The sequence below is a fragment of the Drosophila subpulchrella genome, chromosome 4 (genome assembly GCF_014743375.2).
Source record: "Drosophila subpulchrella strain 33 F10 #4 breed RU33 chromosome 4, RU_Dsub_v1.1 Primary Assembly, whole genome shotgun sequence".
Taxonomy (NCBI): Eukaryota; Metazoa; Arthropoda; class Insecta; order Diptera; family Drosophilidae; genus Drosophila; species Drosophila subpulchrella.
In genome coordinates this window covers 812,731-830,216 of record NC_050608.1, presented here as the reverse complement: position 1 = coordinate 830,216, position 17,486 = coordinate 812,731, and the positions used below count along the sequence as shown (strand labels likewise).

General features: G+C 34.0%; 1 protein-coding gene across 35 annotated transcripts in view; it reads left to right on the top strand.

The window, feature by feature from the left end:
* The window catches only part of LOC119552740 (twitchin), a 63,036-nt gene that overhangs the window by 3,675 nt on the left and 41,875 nt on the right, over positions 1-17,486 (top strand). For 9 of the 35 annotated variants that reach the window (XM_037864088.1, XM_037863602.1, XM_037863254.1 and 6 more), the window contains exons 3-23: positions 1,535-1,565; positions 2,658-2,820; positions 3,357-3,498; positions 4,025-4,166; positions 4,407-4,607; positions 4,678-4,979; positions 6,234-6,457; positions 6,520-6,922; positions 7,083-8,011; positions 8,705-8,845; positions 10,166-10,210; positions 10,680-10,802; positions 10,873-10,914; positions 10,992-11,051; positions 11,224-11,322; positions 12,319-12,633; positions 13,963-14,088; positions 14,285-14,320; positions 14,485-14,661; positions 14,966-15,193; positions 16,129-16,302. In XM_037864088.1, coding sequence (XP_037720016.1) covers positions 1,535-1,565; positions 2,658-2,820; positions 3,357-3,498; positions 4,025-4,166; positions 4,407-4,607; positions 4,678-4,979; positions 6,234-6,457; positions 6,520-6,922; positions 7,083-8,011; positions 8,705-8,845; positions 10,166-10,210; positions 10,680-10,802; positions 10,873-10,914; positions 10,992-11,051; positions 11,224-11,322; positions 12,319-12,633; positions 13,963-14,088; positions 14,285-14,320; positions 14,485-14,661; positions 14,966-15,193; positions 16,129-16,302 — 4,103 coding nt within the window. Of the gene's footprint in view, positions 1-1,244; positions 1,267-1,534; positions 1,566-2,657; positions 2,821-3,356; positions 3,499-4,024; positions 4,167-4,406; positions 4,608-4,677; positions 4,980-6,233; positions 6,458-6,519; positions 6,923-7,082; positions 8,012-8,704; positions 8,846-9,252; positions 9,589-10,165; positions 10,211-10,679; positions 10,803-10,872; positions 10,915-10,991; positions 11,052-11,223; positions 11,323-12,318; positions 12,634-13,962; positions 14,089-14,284; positions 14,321-14,484; positions 14,662-14,965; positions 15,194-15,691; positions 15,734-16,128; positions 16,303-17,486 lie in introns of those variants that run through there. The other 26 variants (XM_037865080.1, XM_037863166.1, XM_037863849.1 and 23 more) reach the window with 23 other exon arrangements.

Genomic DNA, 17,486 nt, shown 5'->3' with positions numbered 1-17,486 from the left:
TCAAAAATAATAAGAGATTTATAATAAGAACTAACTTCATTGTTTTTTTCACTCCGAACCCGTATACAAGATCCAAAATTTTATAAGACATCTATATAAAAGCTTTCCGTATGTATATATACAAATTTATCTAATACATTGCGTAGCTTAAGCTGCAAGAGCATATAAACTTTAACTTGCCGAAGTTAGTTTCTCTTGTTTTTTATGCTCAGGTATTTTTATATATATGTATACCCTCCGACATGCCGAAGCTGTCTTTGGTAATTTCAATATAATTGGGTGGTCAGGAATAATGTTAATTTGAACTAATTTACTAAAAATGTCACTGGCATTTGGTACTTTCTTTAAAGTTTTAACAATTAAAAAATATAAGTTTCAGTCTTTTCGTATTTGTTCTTATATTCCGTAAAATATACACCCACCTACGCCATTTTTTTGGATCATTTTAAAGTCAATAGATCACAGTCTAACTTTGCCATACAGATCAACATGATTGGACAAGTATTTCTAGCGCAGGACAAAAAAGAAAAATGTGTATTTAAGGCGACTGTAAGTCGGCTGTACATATCGTAAAAAAATAAGGAATGTGGCCGTAGTTTATTAAAATTATACCCGTTACTCGTAGAGTAAAAGGGTATACTAGATTCGTCGGAAAGTATGTAACAGGTAGAAGGAAGCGTTTCCGACCCCATGAAGTATATATATTCTTGGTCAGTATCGCTAGCCTGTCCGTATGAATGCGGAGATCTAGGAAACTATAAGAGCTAGAGTGTTGGGACTTGGCATATAGATTCTTGGGCTTCCTGCGCAGCGCAAGCTTGTAGGGTTCAGTAGGGTGCCGCCCCACTCTCACACCCACTAACGTCTATAACACTAAAACCAGTCTAGAGACCACATTTTTTAAAATTTTGTAAAAACATAATTGAGCGTTGGTTTTTATTATAAATACCTACCTAAATGCCAAAAATTATTGAAATCAGACCATTTATTAAAAAGGTATAGCCGAATATTAAGCAATTCAATCGAGATTTCACACCGAGTATCTAATAGTCGAGGACATTGACTATAGTGTATGCTCCTGTTTTTTGTTCCACTTGTTTTAAGGTAATTTGTTAGAAAAGTACAGGTCAAAGACAAAGATTAAATCAAAAAATCGTACAAAATATTTATTTCATAATTTTTACGGCTCAAACATGTATTAATATATTACCCATATTTTTACTCCACCGTTGTAAAAACTGTAGCTGCTGACGAACCAAAAGAAAAGTAAGCTACTTTTGATGATTTACCTGGTTCACTGTTATCTTATAGCAAACATGAACCTTGATAAATGCGTTTGATTAATTTTTAATTAATCTTTTACCGTATGATAATCGCCTAAAATTACGCTATTAGCTTCTTTTAGCTTACAGAACCTTAACGATTTTAGAATATTTGCATGATCATCTAGAAAACTGCTTTACATTTTATAAATGCTTTACTTTTTCTTTTTATACTACCCAATGTACTAATTGTGGTTTTAAATTCAAAACAGATGGTAAGTTTTCACTTCTTGAAAACGAACGGTAAGTAAAGCTATCACATGAAATGGTGTTCAATGTGTTCAGCTAAAAAACTAATACATAAATGTTAATGAAACAGTGTGACTCCAATAAAGATTTTAGCCTAAAAAAGGATTACAAGATAAGAAAAAGGATTGGAGTTAAGTTTTAATAGCATGTCTCCTTTTTTAACAGTTCCAAAGATATCTAGTTAATAAATTGTAAAGCTATCGCAATGAAATTTTCTTAAAAGACTTCTTCCTATTGCTGGTAGTATAAGTGTCAGATCGAGCCGGATCATATAAAATAATCGAAAATATAATAGAAATTAAATTGTTACTTCGTTGTTGTAATGCTTTTTTTAAATATCAGAATTTTTATTTAATTACAAAAATTGGCCAATTGAACTTATCTTTTCTAGGAATCATCAGAAAAAGCGTATTTGTAAATAATCTTCCAAATAAGCTCATGTAAAATTATTTAACTTGTGTAAAAATTTATGTAAGCTGTGTAATACCTAAAAAGTAAATACATAAAGAAGGAGTTATTATATTTCTAAAATAGATTATAAAATAAGAAATGGATCCAAAACAAAAAAATATTACTGTGTTTCGCCCAGGTTGTTTTTCGCTTAGTCTTATTAAATTAATACCAAATATAAAGATATATAAAATAAATACAAAGGGGGATCGAAAGGGTAAAAAATCCAATGCATAAAAACTGAAATTATATAAAACTCAAAGACAACACTTTGATAGAAGCCGCTAGCTTAAAATCTGTTCAATCCATCAGCAAATAAAACTTATGTACATATTTAGGGCTGCAAAGCGTACGTTCAGTTTAATTGACACGCTAAAATTGAATATTGAATTGAATAAAATTAAATATTGTGATTGCTGTTTGTGTTTTTTAGATGGTAATTTTTATAGGGTCCCACAATATTTTGTCACTTAAAGGATATCACAATTTTCTTTTTTGGATGACTACATGTTACATAAGCTAATAATTTAATCAACTATTTATAACAATTGTTAACCCAGCCTACCATATGTAATGCTTCTCAAAGTTGAATAATAAGACTAGATGGTTGTAACTTGATATACACATACGTTGCAGACAAATCGACGGTTTCGCGCCGACATTCGCGAAAAAACCCGCTATACGACAGGAAGAAGATGGAAAACGACTATTATTTGAGTGTCGCGTTAACGCTGATCCTATTCCCACCATTGTTTGGTTCCACAACGGAGCAGCTGTTAAGGAATCAATACGCCATAAGGTAAATATATAAGTACAAAAAACCAAGGCTGCGTTTGATTGAAGCTTGTCGATCAAAACTTAAAAGCATTTATATATCACAAAATACATCGTTGCAGTCGCAACTTTTTGGTTCAGCTAAAAAAATATGTCTTTATAAAAGATATTTAAGTTTTCAAGAATGTACACTCGAAGAAAAAAATCAGGAAAATCGCCTTTGTTTAATAACGATTCAATGGCGATTTTTCCTGTATTAAAAAAAGATTTTAGAAATGAATGGCGCTCTTTTCTAACAAACAGAAAAAAAGGCTTGCAATCTAAAAATTTGTTTTTATATTCACAAATAAAATCGCCCTGCATTTCAGAAAATCGTCATACTTTTTATGCCACAGGCAGCTAACCTTAAATTTTACAAATATATTTTTAAAAAACAACTTAATTTTCTAAAAATTTAATAATTAGAAGAAAATACCAATCTGATCGAAATCTAATCGGAGTTATTTTGGTTGATTTTGTAGGCTTGCCGAGGAGTGTTATTAATAATTTCATTTTTTTCAGATTACTGTTGATAAAGACGTCCATTCATATTTTGCAACACTTGAGATACTAAATGTAACAGTTGAGGATGCTGGCAAATACAAAGTGAATGCAAAGAACGAATTGGGCGAAAGCAACGCCACAATAAGCCTGAATTTCGACAGTAAGTCCGAATTGTATAAATGCCATATCCTAGTTGCACTTAAATTTCATTAACCATCAGTATTTCATTTTTGGTTTTGCTAGTTAGCCGCAAAAATAACTTGCAATAACGCTTAATTTGTTACAAATTTAGTGATCTTATATTTAAGGGATATCTGGATGAAAACTTTGTAACTTATTTTCGTCTTTAATTGGAGGCCAAAAACTATTGCGGAATATCGGTTATGTTTAGAATGAGAGTAGTTGATTCCGTGCTATATCATGGGCTTTGTTTAACTCCCCATTCAGAAGCCATCAAACGATTTGTCAAAGTCAAGCAAATCGAAACTCCGCACTCGTTGTTTAAGGCAGTCGGTGATAAAATGAATATATTTAATTGAAGTTACAAACGTATGCATATATATATATGTACATTTTTAGCACAGTCTAAATAATTTTAAATCTAAATATTTTAACGCACGGCCCCGTGTATTGGAACTGACCCTGACATTTGCAAATTGTGTTACATGGATATTTCAACTCTATAGGCGATGAAGCACCCGTGCCGGAAAGTGCAGAAGGCATTAAGCCCACTTTTACCGAACGACCAGTAATTCGTCAAAGCGAAGATGGCGGAAACGTAACCTTCGAATGTAGATGCGTCGGAGATCCCACTCCAACAGTCACATGGTACGAAAATAACATAATCAATATATATCTTTACCATACGAAAACACTCAGTGATAAGTAAAGTGAACTAAACTAAAGAGATCAAACAAACAGATCCAAGTCTAGTCGGAAGTATCCGGTAGAACGAGAGCCCCATAAGCGATATGCGTTTTATACAAATTATTGTGTATCGGCAAATAATCAGATTCAAATAAAATTCAATTCCCCTCACGTTTCAATCAAAAACTTTCCTTCACAAAGGTCCCATGGCGAGACTATACTAAACGAATCCAAACGCTACAAAATGTCACTTACAATGGATCAAAAACTTTATCACATGGCGTGTCTCGAGATAAGCAGCGTGGTCTCCTCTGACCAAGGTGAATATCGCGCGCAAGCGAAAAACAAGCACGGTTCTGGAGTCGCAACTATTAATCTAAATTTCGAAAGTGGATCGAAAAAGTAAGACAACCAACACGCATTAAAGATAATCAAAAATATCGAAAGTTATACTCCTTCCAACTCAATACAGAATTCCAGATGGAAAGTCGCCACGCTTTCCAAAAAAACCAACGATCCGCCAAGAAGAGGACTTACTCATCATGGAATGCGTATTGGAAGCGCATCCGGTTCCAGACATTGTCTGGTATTGCTCAGATAAGGAAATATCCGATAATCAAAGAACAAAAATGACCCGCAAGGCAATAACTAAAGACAGCTACGTTTTGACTCTGGAAATCCAAAATCCCACGAAAGAGGATGGCGGCAACTATCGCTGTAACGCAATTAATATGTATGGCGAAAGTAATGCAAACATTGCGCTAAACTTTCAAGGTACTAAACTTACTTTTCTTTCCTATATCGTGATTTATATAATCGTATTATATAAATGTAAGCATAAAGAGAGTGTTTGTTTCTTTTCCGTGGGGAGTATAAGATGTAGGAACGCTTTCGCACACTTATTGGCGAGCATTATGTAATATAGTGTTAAAGTTGTAAAAAAAGCCTGTTAAAAATGATACAAAATAAACAGACCGGATCAGGAATTCATTTTATCATTATTAATATTTCATCTATTAAATGTTTTCATAATTCGCCTAAATAAGTGCTTTAGTTTTAAATGTGTTATTTTTAACATATTAATTTAATATCCTGCTGATATAAATTAGGACTTACAAATTAGTTCATCGATTACTATGTACATAAATATATGAGTGAATTTACTGAAATTGCACATCCAGTTACTTGCTTTTCGGATTTTACATTTTTGCTTAAATGTTCGTTAGGTTCCTAAAGCATTTCAAATGTAAATTTGCCTTTTTTAAAAGTAAAACCATTCGTTTTTTTGAAGGTGTGCTACAAGAAACTCATTTCACCTTCACATTTTTTGGTTTTTACATGTAGTATAATAACGAATTCCAAGCTGAAGAAAGTATACACTTCCTATTTGCTTTGGCCTTGTAAAATGAACAACAAATATTACTCTGAGAAACGTAACAAGGCGTAAAGAAACTTTTTATTTAAAGCCGAATTTCTACACAAGTAGGATCGACCAGGACTTCTTCGTCCTTATTCGAGGAATGGTCAACATACAAATAAAAAAATGTGTAAAATCAATAATTTGTATTATTATCATTAAAATTTTTTATACTTAGTTACATGGAAATAAGTTATTGACTAGAATAGATTAGTTGGTCTCACTATTCTATTTTCGGTCTGTGCTGTATTTTGCTTGGTTTAATGATTTTCGTTCAAGAAAATAAACTAAATTAAAAAAATACCATCTGACAATTTGAAAGTGTATATTAAAAACAATAAAATATAAACAAAAATTAAATAGTTTTGCTTCTATTTTAACTGTGTCGTCACATTAATATGTCCAAGGAATATAACAATATAAATATAATTGTAAAATACTATTCAATGACCAAAAAAATAAAACAATTTTTGAAAATATTTTCGTGTTGATTTTACATATTTTTTTGTCTCACGTCTTAATCTAGAAGACTTGCTTAAACTTTTTGTGTTTTGTTGCTTTCCACTGAAGAAAAAGGAAGTTAAAGCCTTATTTGTTTTTGATAAAAACAGGTGCGAGCGACGCCAATGGTTTTGCACCATCATTTATTGAAAAACCGAGGATTATCCCCAATGAGTCTGGCACACTGATCACAATGAAGTGCAAGTGCAAGGCCAAACCAGAGCCAACCGTAACTTGGTACAGAGGTCAGGACTTGGTGGAGAAGAGTAAGAAGATCAAAATAAACACAACTGTTATTGCGGAAGACACTTACGAACTGACATTGGAAATAAAGGTGAAGTATTTATTAAGATTACCTGGTAGAAAGCATTTTACGAATCCATATATTTTTTAAAGGATCCTGGAGCAACCGATGGTGGGACCTACAGGTGTAATGTCAAAAACGAATACGGTGAATCGAATGCCAATCTTAACCTTAACATTGAAGCGGAGCCTGAGCCGGAGGGTGAGGGACCAACGTTCATAGAAAAGCCGCGCATTGTATCCGAAAACAATGGCAAATTGGTTATAATGGAATGTAAGGTCAAGGCAGATCCAAAACCAGATGTAATTTGGTTCCGCAACGGAGAAGTCATAAAGGAAAGCCACAAAATTAAGACGTTTATGGAACAGCGTGGTGACCAATACTACATTAAGCTGGAGCTATTAGATCCTCTACTAGAGGACTCTGGCCTTTACAAGTGCAACATTAAGAACACGCTCGGCGAGCTAAATGCGAATCTTACATTGAATATAGAAAGTACGTACCCAACTCTAATATACAATGTATGTGGCCTTCCTTTCAGAATTAAGAAAATATCATATGTGGCAAAGCGATACGCACTTAGAGTCGCACGATATACCCTAAGCTTTTATATGTCTATCAGATGACTGCTAACTTTTAAATTACATTTTTTCAGTTGTTCCCGTAATTAAAGACAAACCCAAAATTATTAAGATCATCAAGAAACGAACTGTAGTTATCGAGTGCACAGTTGCATCGAAGTTCGAACCTAAGTGTACCTGGTACAAGGAAACAAACACTGTAACAGAAAGCAAGAGACACGTTTACCTGGTGGAGCAAACTAAGGACGGAGAGTTCGCTGTTAAACTAGAGATAAACGATGTAGAGGAGAGTGATAAGGGCGCCTACAAGCTGGTGGCTAGTAACGAAAAGGGAGAAGCCGTATCTCAAGTTGTCAATCTCGTTGATATTCCCGAGGAAGAACGCAAGCCCAGCAAGCCGGAAATCTCCCGAAAGCTCGTTGATCAAAAGGTCACCGAATCGAAGACTTTCGAGCTTCTGATCAGTCTCGCCCAGTCAGACCGCAAGTGCAAAATCGAGTGGTACAAGGGAAGCACCTTAATCCGCGAAACTAAAGACATCACCACCACGTTCGATGGAACAACCGCGCGACTCACATTTAGCTCTGCGAGGACGGAACATACTTCGAACTACAAAGTCATTGTGACCAACGAAGTCGGCAAGGACGAATCGTCGTGCAAGATCACAGTGGAGAAAGGCACGAAAAAGAAAGAAGAGCAGCCCAAAGAAAAGGATAAGTCTAAGGCCGAAAAAGAAAAAGAGCAAAAGGTAAATGAAAATACAAAAAAATCAGAAAGTGTGAAGGACACGCAGCAGATCTTAGAATCTGTAACGGCACAGGAAATTCAAAGCAGTGAAAGCCAGGTCGTAGTTAAGATGGAACAGCATTCTATTAATCAGAAATTAAGCACTCAACAAAACACAGTGAGTGTCATTATTAGTGATGAATCAACAAACACAGAGGTTCTTCAAGAGTTTTCACAGACTAGGAAGCAGCGTTCGTCTTCCATTTTAGATTCAACGGTTAGTTATTTGAACAGAGCATAGTCAATAATATTGACGGTTTGAATCGGCAATTATTACTGCCTTAATCGTCAAAAATCGTTACAGTTTAAAAAGTAAACCCAATGTACAACACATAAAATGCAGTCTGTACAAACAGGTTTTCCTACTAATAAAGTAATGGCAGGCTTCAAAGAGTTGATATGAAACTAATTTCAAAAGCCTTATAAATAAATATGTATACATGTACAATGTACATTGTAAGTTGCACATTAAAAATCAAATACTATTCTTACCCGTTTTCATGATATTAGGATAAGTATTCGAACCACTTCATTTGTTTTTAGTTTGGTGACAATTGTGTCAAAGTTTCCCTTCCAAAGTTTGTACACTGTCAAGTACAAACCGCCATTTGGTAAAGATGATCCCTGATCACATTTCACTTAAAAGGAACTGTAGAAGGCTTAACAGCTTACAACACGATTCTATTTTAAGGGATATTAATATTGTTGTTAAAGTTTATTTGTTAAGCTAATTCGTACCCCTTGATCTACCAAACTACGTGTCCCACATTCCATAAACCCTTTTTATCTACCTAACAAAACATATCAAAAGTATAATCAATCAAAACATAATGGTATTAATAATTAACAGATTTGGTATAAAAAACTGCAACTCACAAATCGTTAAAAGTGTATTCTTTTTACCACACAGTCTGGCGTAACCTTATATCAAATACCGAAATTGAAAAGGATAAGTGCAACAAATTCTCCTCTGGATATAGCCCAGTCAAATGCATCTAAGGACAAATTTGGTGTTACATTAAAGCCTGTTGGCCAGTTTACTAGTGATGAGGTTCGCAGTATATTCTCAGAGCATTCTGATAGTTATAATTAGTTAAATTCTCAATTGTACACTGTAATCTATTTTTCGTGATTTTCTATTACTTCCTGCAGATAAACCACTATACTTTGACGACTCTTATCTATTTTCCATTTCTTAAGTGACAAATCACTTTATTTTTTCCCGAATAAAGCTCTTACAGTTCTTTGACTGCACAGTTCACACGAATTGCAAAAAATCTGATTAAATCTGTATTTAACCGACTTGTCTTCAAATCAAGGCCTTCGTGTCAAACTATAACTACCTCTTCTATTTTCTATACCATCTTACTAATATATATTTCTAATTTGTACAAACTCTCATTCTGGTTAATAACAATACACTTGTATACACTTCAACAAACAACACAACACATAAAGCCGATTGAGGAGGAAGAATCCGTTCAATCTATTCCAAAACCGGAAAAGCAAGAGAAAGAAGAAAAAATCGACAAGAAAGAAGAACAGAGCGTACAAAAAGAGACCGAGGACAATGAAGTTCAAAAGTCAGAAGTAAGAGAAAGTCCAGTTGATCACCAAGAAACCGAAAAACCTGAAACTCGTGAGCCAAATAAAGCTAAATCCGAACCAAAGTCTGAGCAAACAAAACCGAAGCTCACTGATAAAAAGGATAAGGCAGCTCACCCAGAAGCCAAGCCTAAAAAAGAAAAGGCTACTGCAGATCCACCTAAAGGCAATAAGCAAGAGCCTGAAGAGGTAAACTTTCTCGCATCCGCGGTCCAACTACTCTGCTTTGATTTTTTGCCAGCCACCAAGACACTTCCACATCAAGCACAATAACTAACGTGTTCTTACTGATTTATAGTTATATCCGTTACTCATATAACAAAAGGGTGTTTTGTATTGGTCGCATAGTATGTCACAGGTAAAAAGTTTCCGACCCTATAAAGTATTCATCCGTATCCGTCCGTCTGTCCATACGAACGCGAAGATTTCGTAAACTATGTTGGGATCAAGCATACTTATTCCATGGGTTCTTAGCCAGTTTAGCCAGCGCCAGTTTATTTCAGTGGAGTGCCACCCACACTCTAACGCCCCTAACGCTTGAGTGTGTCAGGCGCCCCATTTTTAGGATTTTCTTTCAGTGTAAATTGAAATTAATTCTATTCAATCTAATATTTTATTAAACATCTAATAAGTTATCTGAGTAACAGGTATATGATAATCGAGGCAATCGACTATAGCGCTCTCTCGTGCTTTTTATGTTTTTGTTCACCTTGAAGATAGAACTGCCAAACCTATTAGTAATAACATTTTCAAATTTCATCCACAGCAAAAGGCAACCGAACAAATAGGTCTAAAAAAAGTGGAACGAAAGGTAAGAAAAATCATTTGAAGCCAAAAACTAAATATTTTACAATAAGAAATTCGTTTTACACATAACAATAACACTTAAGAACAAAATGGACAACTATAATTACAAACTACAAATGTTTTCAACTGCGGTTTCATAAATTCAACCCTTTCTTGCTTTCAAATCACAGATATCCCATAAAACCCACGTTACTTTACTTACTTTTTATCGATATTTCATGGGGAATTATTAAGCATGAACATCTCGAACTTAAATTTTTTGTGTTTAAAAATTACATTGATAAACTTTTTAAAATTGCCTTTTTAACTATCCTTTTATATGCATACTAAGAAAAAAGTTAATCACTGTAAACCAAATTCACTGAACTAAGAAAAGAAGGAATTGTAGTTCATTTAATGAGTTCTTGTAATCATATGTGAATATGAGGAAACACATAAGTGAGTTTAACGTTATATGTTTTGATGTTGTCCAGGCAAGTATTGTGTCGGTCAAGGAAGAGACCTCGTCAGAGGTACGCCGCCAATCGGTAATCACAGTGCAGGACGCACTCACAGTCGATGATAAGAAGGTGTCATCGAGAAGGACATCCCTGGCTGTAAGTAATTTTACACAAGTGTGTTCTATCGTTGACCGTTAAATGTGTCCATTTTTTGTATAACCATAAGGTTGAAGACTCTAAGTCAGAATCCCGACGATCATCCCTGGCTGTAAGTAACTATATACAGTTGTGTTGTTTTGTTGAACGCTAACCGTTAAATGTGTCCATTTTTTGTTTAACCATAAGGTTGAAGACTCCAAGTCGGAATCCCGACGATCATCCGTCATTGACAAAAAACCGCTGGAGGTAAGTAGCGAACAACACACATCAACAGGTACATATGTATACTGTTTGAAAAGTGCTTAGATGTTGACGCCAATTTTAGTGTCAAGCCCAAGCAATAAGGATAATTCCGTCCGTAGATTAAATTGCTTTAATCCCCATATATACACCTATAAGAAAACTATTTCCACTGTAGCAGGTTGATAGTAAGCAAGTTGACGCTAACAAAAACCCACAAGCCTTAAAAGAAGAGATTCCCAAGCTAAAACCCGCTGACAAACGACGAACTTCAAAGGTAAGCGGTTAAGTCAAGAATCATCAAATGCTCTGAAACTGTTGATTACTTTTGTTTTTATGCTCTCTGTGAATAATATACAACTACAAGGGTTTTCTTAAGCCTAACTTTCACTTTCTTTGTTTTGTCAAAATACAAAATATGTTTTTAAACAAAATATGTTTAAGCTAAACAGTAAAACAGACAGATGTGTACGCTGTCCTGCTTTAACTTATGACGTCAACAATTCACGAGTGCATGACGTTAAATCTGATTATACTAATCACGCACTTAATGCGTTTAATTAAATTGTTGTCGGACAATTAGTTAAATTAAAGTTAAATTATTTATTATAATAGGTATATTAATTATAAATAGGTACTTGGAAATTCCCTTCCAAAGTTTTAGTCGAAAATCTGACGTCTTTAAAATATTTTAAAATATTTAAAATATTTTGTTTAAATAGTCTTCGATAGAATCGTTGCACAAAATGCATTTTTATACCCTTGCATATCAGCATCACTAGACGTGTCGATCTAGCCATGTCCGTCTGTCCGTTTGTGATTTGTAGTAGAAAACAGGTGTACAATATATGTATAAAAAACGTGTTTTAGAACAGTGAATATCAATATTTAGATTCAAAAGGACATAGTTTGGTATTAACATATAACAAATAAAATTTCGCAGTTTTCCCCATTTTTAAGTTTGTTTCGCATTTTATTATTATTATATATTCATTATTATTCATACCCTCAATAATGCTGAAGATGTTATGCGGTTATACTCCAAAACTCTTGAAGTACTCTCAGCAAAGTACAACATCGGATATGTATGTATATTGAAACGACCATACAAAATTAAGCAATTGTGGGTACATTTTTAAGCAACTATAAAATTTGCAATTATTTGTTGAAGCTATATTTGTTTCTTTTATTTAATCTATTAAATGTGAGTGCTAAATTTTGTTCGTACATCATCTTAATTGTTTTCTGTCCATCTATTTAATGTGTGGTACAGGTTATAGAGGAGCAAAAACCTGCCGAAGAACTGCCAAAGCTGCGTAAAACATCGATCGCTCAAGTGAAAGAGGATCCAAAGCCTGAGGTTGCAAAACCAAAAGTAAAGGCTAAAGCAAAAGCAAAGCCAAAATACGAAGAGCTCCCAGAAATTCCAGACTACGAACGTCCAGCACTAGAAAAGTACGAAAAATCTGATTTTACGCCAACCGACTTTGGTCGTGAACTTGAAATACCAAACAAGATGGAAAAACCCATCTTAGATAGTGGAAAGAAGGAATCTGAGGCACCTGCTCAGAAAAATGGAATTCCCAAAGTATGTATTGTTAAACCGTTATCTGGGGGTAAAGGGCATACTGTATTCGTTAAGCAGTATAAAGTATATACATTTATTCTTGATCAGGATCACCAGCCATTTTTTGTCTGTCCGTGTGAACGATGAGATCTCGTAAACTATAAAAGCTAGAAAGTTCACATTAGGCATGCAGGCGCAAATCTATTTTAACCTAGTGCCACGCCCATAATCGCCAATAACGTTAATACCTGTTTGGCGCCCACATTTTGAAAGATTTTGTTTCAGTGTAAATTTAATCTGAACTTACAGGTCAATACCTTCAAGAACATTTCCAATTGCACCATTACTAGTTAACCATTTCGACTGCAACACTGCTTGTAAGCCACTTTAACTGCTAACGCTGTACTTTGGTGAATTTGAACACTTTTTGTAGCTTAAAAACGAAGGCACTTTTAAAAGTTTTGTTTTATTTTATCAAGTATATAACATTTAAAGAAATTAAAATACAAAAGATGGCCAACTGAGCTTAATGAGAATTAAATACTCTATAGAACAAAAGAGGTTTTAGATGTGAAAAGAGCTGGAATCACTTTGTAGCTCTATTTAAATATTAAAATGAACGTAGATTTTATATTAATTTGACGTTAGAATCTACACACGATTATACGAGCACCACAATCAATAAGTACAATATCAAGGTCACAAACACAAGTTACAAACACCCCTGATTTGAAGGTATGTATTTCGAAAACGGCAGTGCTTCGTTTAGTTTTACACTTTTTGACAGTTTAAACTGTTAAGAATAATAGGCGATTCACCGGCGCTGCCACCTCGTTGAAATAAAAACAGGCTTTCACAGCTGTTAACTTATCAGTGGTGCGCACTGTTAAACTTTTCTGTTAGTAACATTCGATATTAATGTTATCCTTTTACGACTTTTCGGTTTTGTTCAAAATAGGGGCCAAATTGCGCTCGGTGTTCCTATGTTTTGGTATCGAATCTTATACCAATATATATGTGCGTTGGATATCTTCTATATGAATCAGAGAGAAAGTGGAAGAGCGTATTTAAGCTAATGTAAAGTTGTTTCATTTCGTATTTAGTTTATGCTAAATGTATAATTCCTAAAAAGTAATCCAGCACCAGTCGAAAGGGCTTTGCATGCGCAGTGGAGCATATGTTGGCGCTCGCGAGTTGCCTTAAAATTGTATAGTAAAATTGGTTAACAGACCAATAGATATCTGATAGTCGACGGACTCGACTATATCATTCCGTTTTGTTTTATTTTTTAAATAATTTGATTGTCATATATGTTATAACTTTATGTCTGGTCACTGTGTATGTATACAGAAGGCGGAAATAATTGAAAAGCCTGCAGAGGAACCTAAGGGCTTGAAAATCGGCAAAGGTAAACTCCCTGATGAAGATGACAGTCGAGACGGCGCTATCCTTAAACCAGTCATTATTGAGCCCGAGGTAATTGAAATACATTTGTCGCACATACAACTAAATTTCACTACAAAAAAGCAACTCTATGTAACGTAAAGCGCAAAGTCTAAAATAACTTTTGAGTTCAAAGTTGTTTTTTATTTGGTTTGTACATTGTTTTTGACGTTGTTCTATTATCTTTCCCATTGCACCCCAAACCTTATTCCACGGCACTTTTTTAAAGGATACATCTGAGATCGGAAATAAAAAACTTCCTGAGGTAAGTAGATTACAAAAAGCAGTATACACCAAAACACAGACCGAGTGCATACATTTTTGGGGTGACCCGATTGTAGAAAAAATAAGAATATTTTTGCATTTTACATAGAATAGATCCCTTACTCGTTCTAATTCTTAAAAAAACCTTACAAAAATTAAACCTAGCAGGCCGATAAACCATCTGTACTAGATATTATAAGGCAGCGACGTCGATCCTCTGTAAGAAATCTGATGACCAAGGAACCAATTCAAAATGAATCATTCCTTGGGGTAGTTTTAAAGCCCGTGATAAAGGATGCTAAAGAGCAAGCTGCGCCTCAGCAAGCTATACAATTAACAAAGGTAACAGATTTTAAAACATTCGTGCAACAAGCGGCTCTTCTATAAATATCTCTATTTTATTAACTTACCAATTTACAAGTTTTCAAAATCATTTGTAATTTCAAACTTCGGGTACTTCTACACCCAATTTATTACTGATAAATCTATGTCTTCTCTGCTGGTTCGCTCTCTTCACGCCTGTCTCTTTCCCTGTCACTCTCTATCTTTCTCTGTTTTTTGTCTGTACTCCTATTCTCTGCCCTTGACTGTTTTCTTATTTGGTACAAACTCCCTAATGCCCTTCCTAATATCCATAAAATCGAAGGCAAATGCGACCGAACAGCTCTCTCCTACAAAGGCAATTAAGGCGCAATTGTCGGACCTAAAAAAACCTGAGGCTCTAGCAACCCTTGAGGATGACTATGAGCGGCCCGTTTTAGAAAAATATGAACCTGTTAACATCGATAAAACCAATTCAGAGAAACCCACACCAGCTATTATCACACCGGACACTAAACAACCCGAAGTAAAATTGCCTATTGAAGAACCTAAGGTAAGCATGGACATTTTTTGTTCAATTTAATACTGCCCAGTGGAATCTTGCTTCGTAAATTTCTGTATATATATCCACCTTTGAACAATCTTATGTATAAATGTTTTCGAAACACAAATATAATATGAAACAAACACCAAAAGACAGTTTAATAAGATGTATGTATACGTCGCCACACATTTTATACGTTATTTATATGCTCCTATATATATTTATATGAATATATATTGTGTAAAAAATGTATACATAAATAAATGCTTATATTTAATGTGTTGAAATATCTTTTGTCAAAAAATATGCAACTGTTCCTCATAAGTCGTTTGATGTCTGTCTGTTATTGTCGCTCTGTCTAAACGTCCCAAAATTGTTTAGTTTTTTCAATACTTGTTTTAATTAAAAAAAATTTAATAATATTAGTATACGATATGACTGCCATGCCCTTTTCATCTTTTGGCATTTAATTCAATTAACATAAAGTAAACTTAAATCAGTTTTAAGGATTTGGTCATTAAAATGTCTACTTTCAATTTTACAATAACGGTGGGTATTTCATAATTTCATCTGTCCATCTAAGTAAATACAAATAATTTAAAAACTACATGTTCAGGAATAACCAAGTAAATTGTACTATACTATAGTGTTAATAAACGCACTGATTACAAGACGATTTTCAATTCCTATTCTAAGAGTCAAATACATTTCTTAGTTAAAGTATAAATAAGTTTTTTTCTGAGCATTTTCAAATATATTTACAAAAATTGTAAATGCGAAATTTAAATTCTTACAAGAAAAAGAATGAGGATCTCCTATTCCAAGATTGATGAACAAAAATCGGATGAAAACTGACTTAAACAAAATGCGCTAAATACATCCATCAGTACACTAACAATAAAAGTAACGACTATAGCAGAATGTTTTTATAATATTTTCCTTAGGAGGAGAAGCCAAAGGTCTCCAGGATGCAACCACCTGCTCCAGGTGAGCCACCGAAGATAGAAGTGATACGGGAGAAGCGACCATCACTGGCACCGGAGCCTCCAAGTCGCCGCGGATCTCTTATCCCGCCAGCCGATACTGGTCGTCGACCATCTCTGATCATCAATGATGAGGTGAGCAGTGCACATAAGCTAGTGAGGCTCTTTTTCTTAAATCTCCCAGTGCTTCCTAAGCATTTGGGAACAATAGATTTCACTCAAAAAGAATTAGCCCTAAAACCTTTACCCTTTAATTTCATGATTCAATTTCAATTTTGCAACTAGAATAATATTTTTGAAAATAAAAACATGTTTATTTAAGCCTTTCGGGTTACCTATTTGTTTTTAGAGTAAAGGAATCAAAGTACTTTCGTATTCAAAAAAGACTTAATAATAATGCTATTAAGGCAACTACAAAACGTTTTCATTTGTTATTTAGTCTCATTGAAATTTTTACAAAATAAGAAACTTGTTGCTAAAGGGTCTCTATATTAATCTTAATACTATTTTTAATTAAACCTATTTTTTTTTCTGCGAATTATACAATCTTATGTTATTATGTTTAGTTTAAGACCCAAACTGTAGGGCTCATTTTTTTTGAGTGCTAATTTATTACTTCAAAGAAATGTGTGGTAAAACTGTGGTAACAGTAGACCGACGAAAAGTTATCAAGTACTGAACACTTCGTACATGAAAATGTTAATAATATAATGTTTGACCACGGTACATTTGATTAATGTTGGCTTAAACCGAATTGGAACCACATTTACACGTGTATATACATATATCAGTACATTTTTTTCTTTCTGTTTTTGTATTGCTTACATAGAACTGTCTATTAGCTTTCCATCTAAAAGAAACGACAATAAAATGTAGACTTTTGAAATAACTTTATTAGTTTAGTGACTTTTTCAAGCCTCGCGAACACAGTTTCTTGAAAGTAGTTTTATTTGTTTTCTTAATTATAAAGGACAACAAATATGTGTGATTAAAATATTGCTTTGTCAATTACTGTGTAATATTTGATTAAGTGTATGCATTTATGAAAAATAGTAATTTACTCCTTGTAGCTAATTTATATATGTATTTACTGTGTTCCCTTTTATGTACCTACCATATATGCAAAATGCCCTTCAAACTAAACAACAACCAACCCGCCAACCAACAATCTATCAATACAACTTCATTTAATAACAACCCAACAAAAAATGTTCTTAAAATCTCAACAACAAAACATTAAATACTCCAACGCATACCCTTTGCATTCAACAACAACACTCGTACACCCACTCCGCAAATCCTTCATCAATCAACAACCC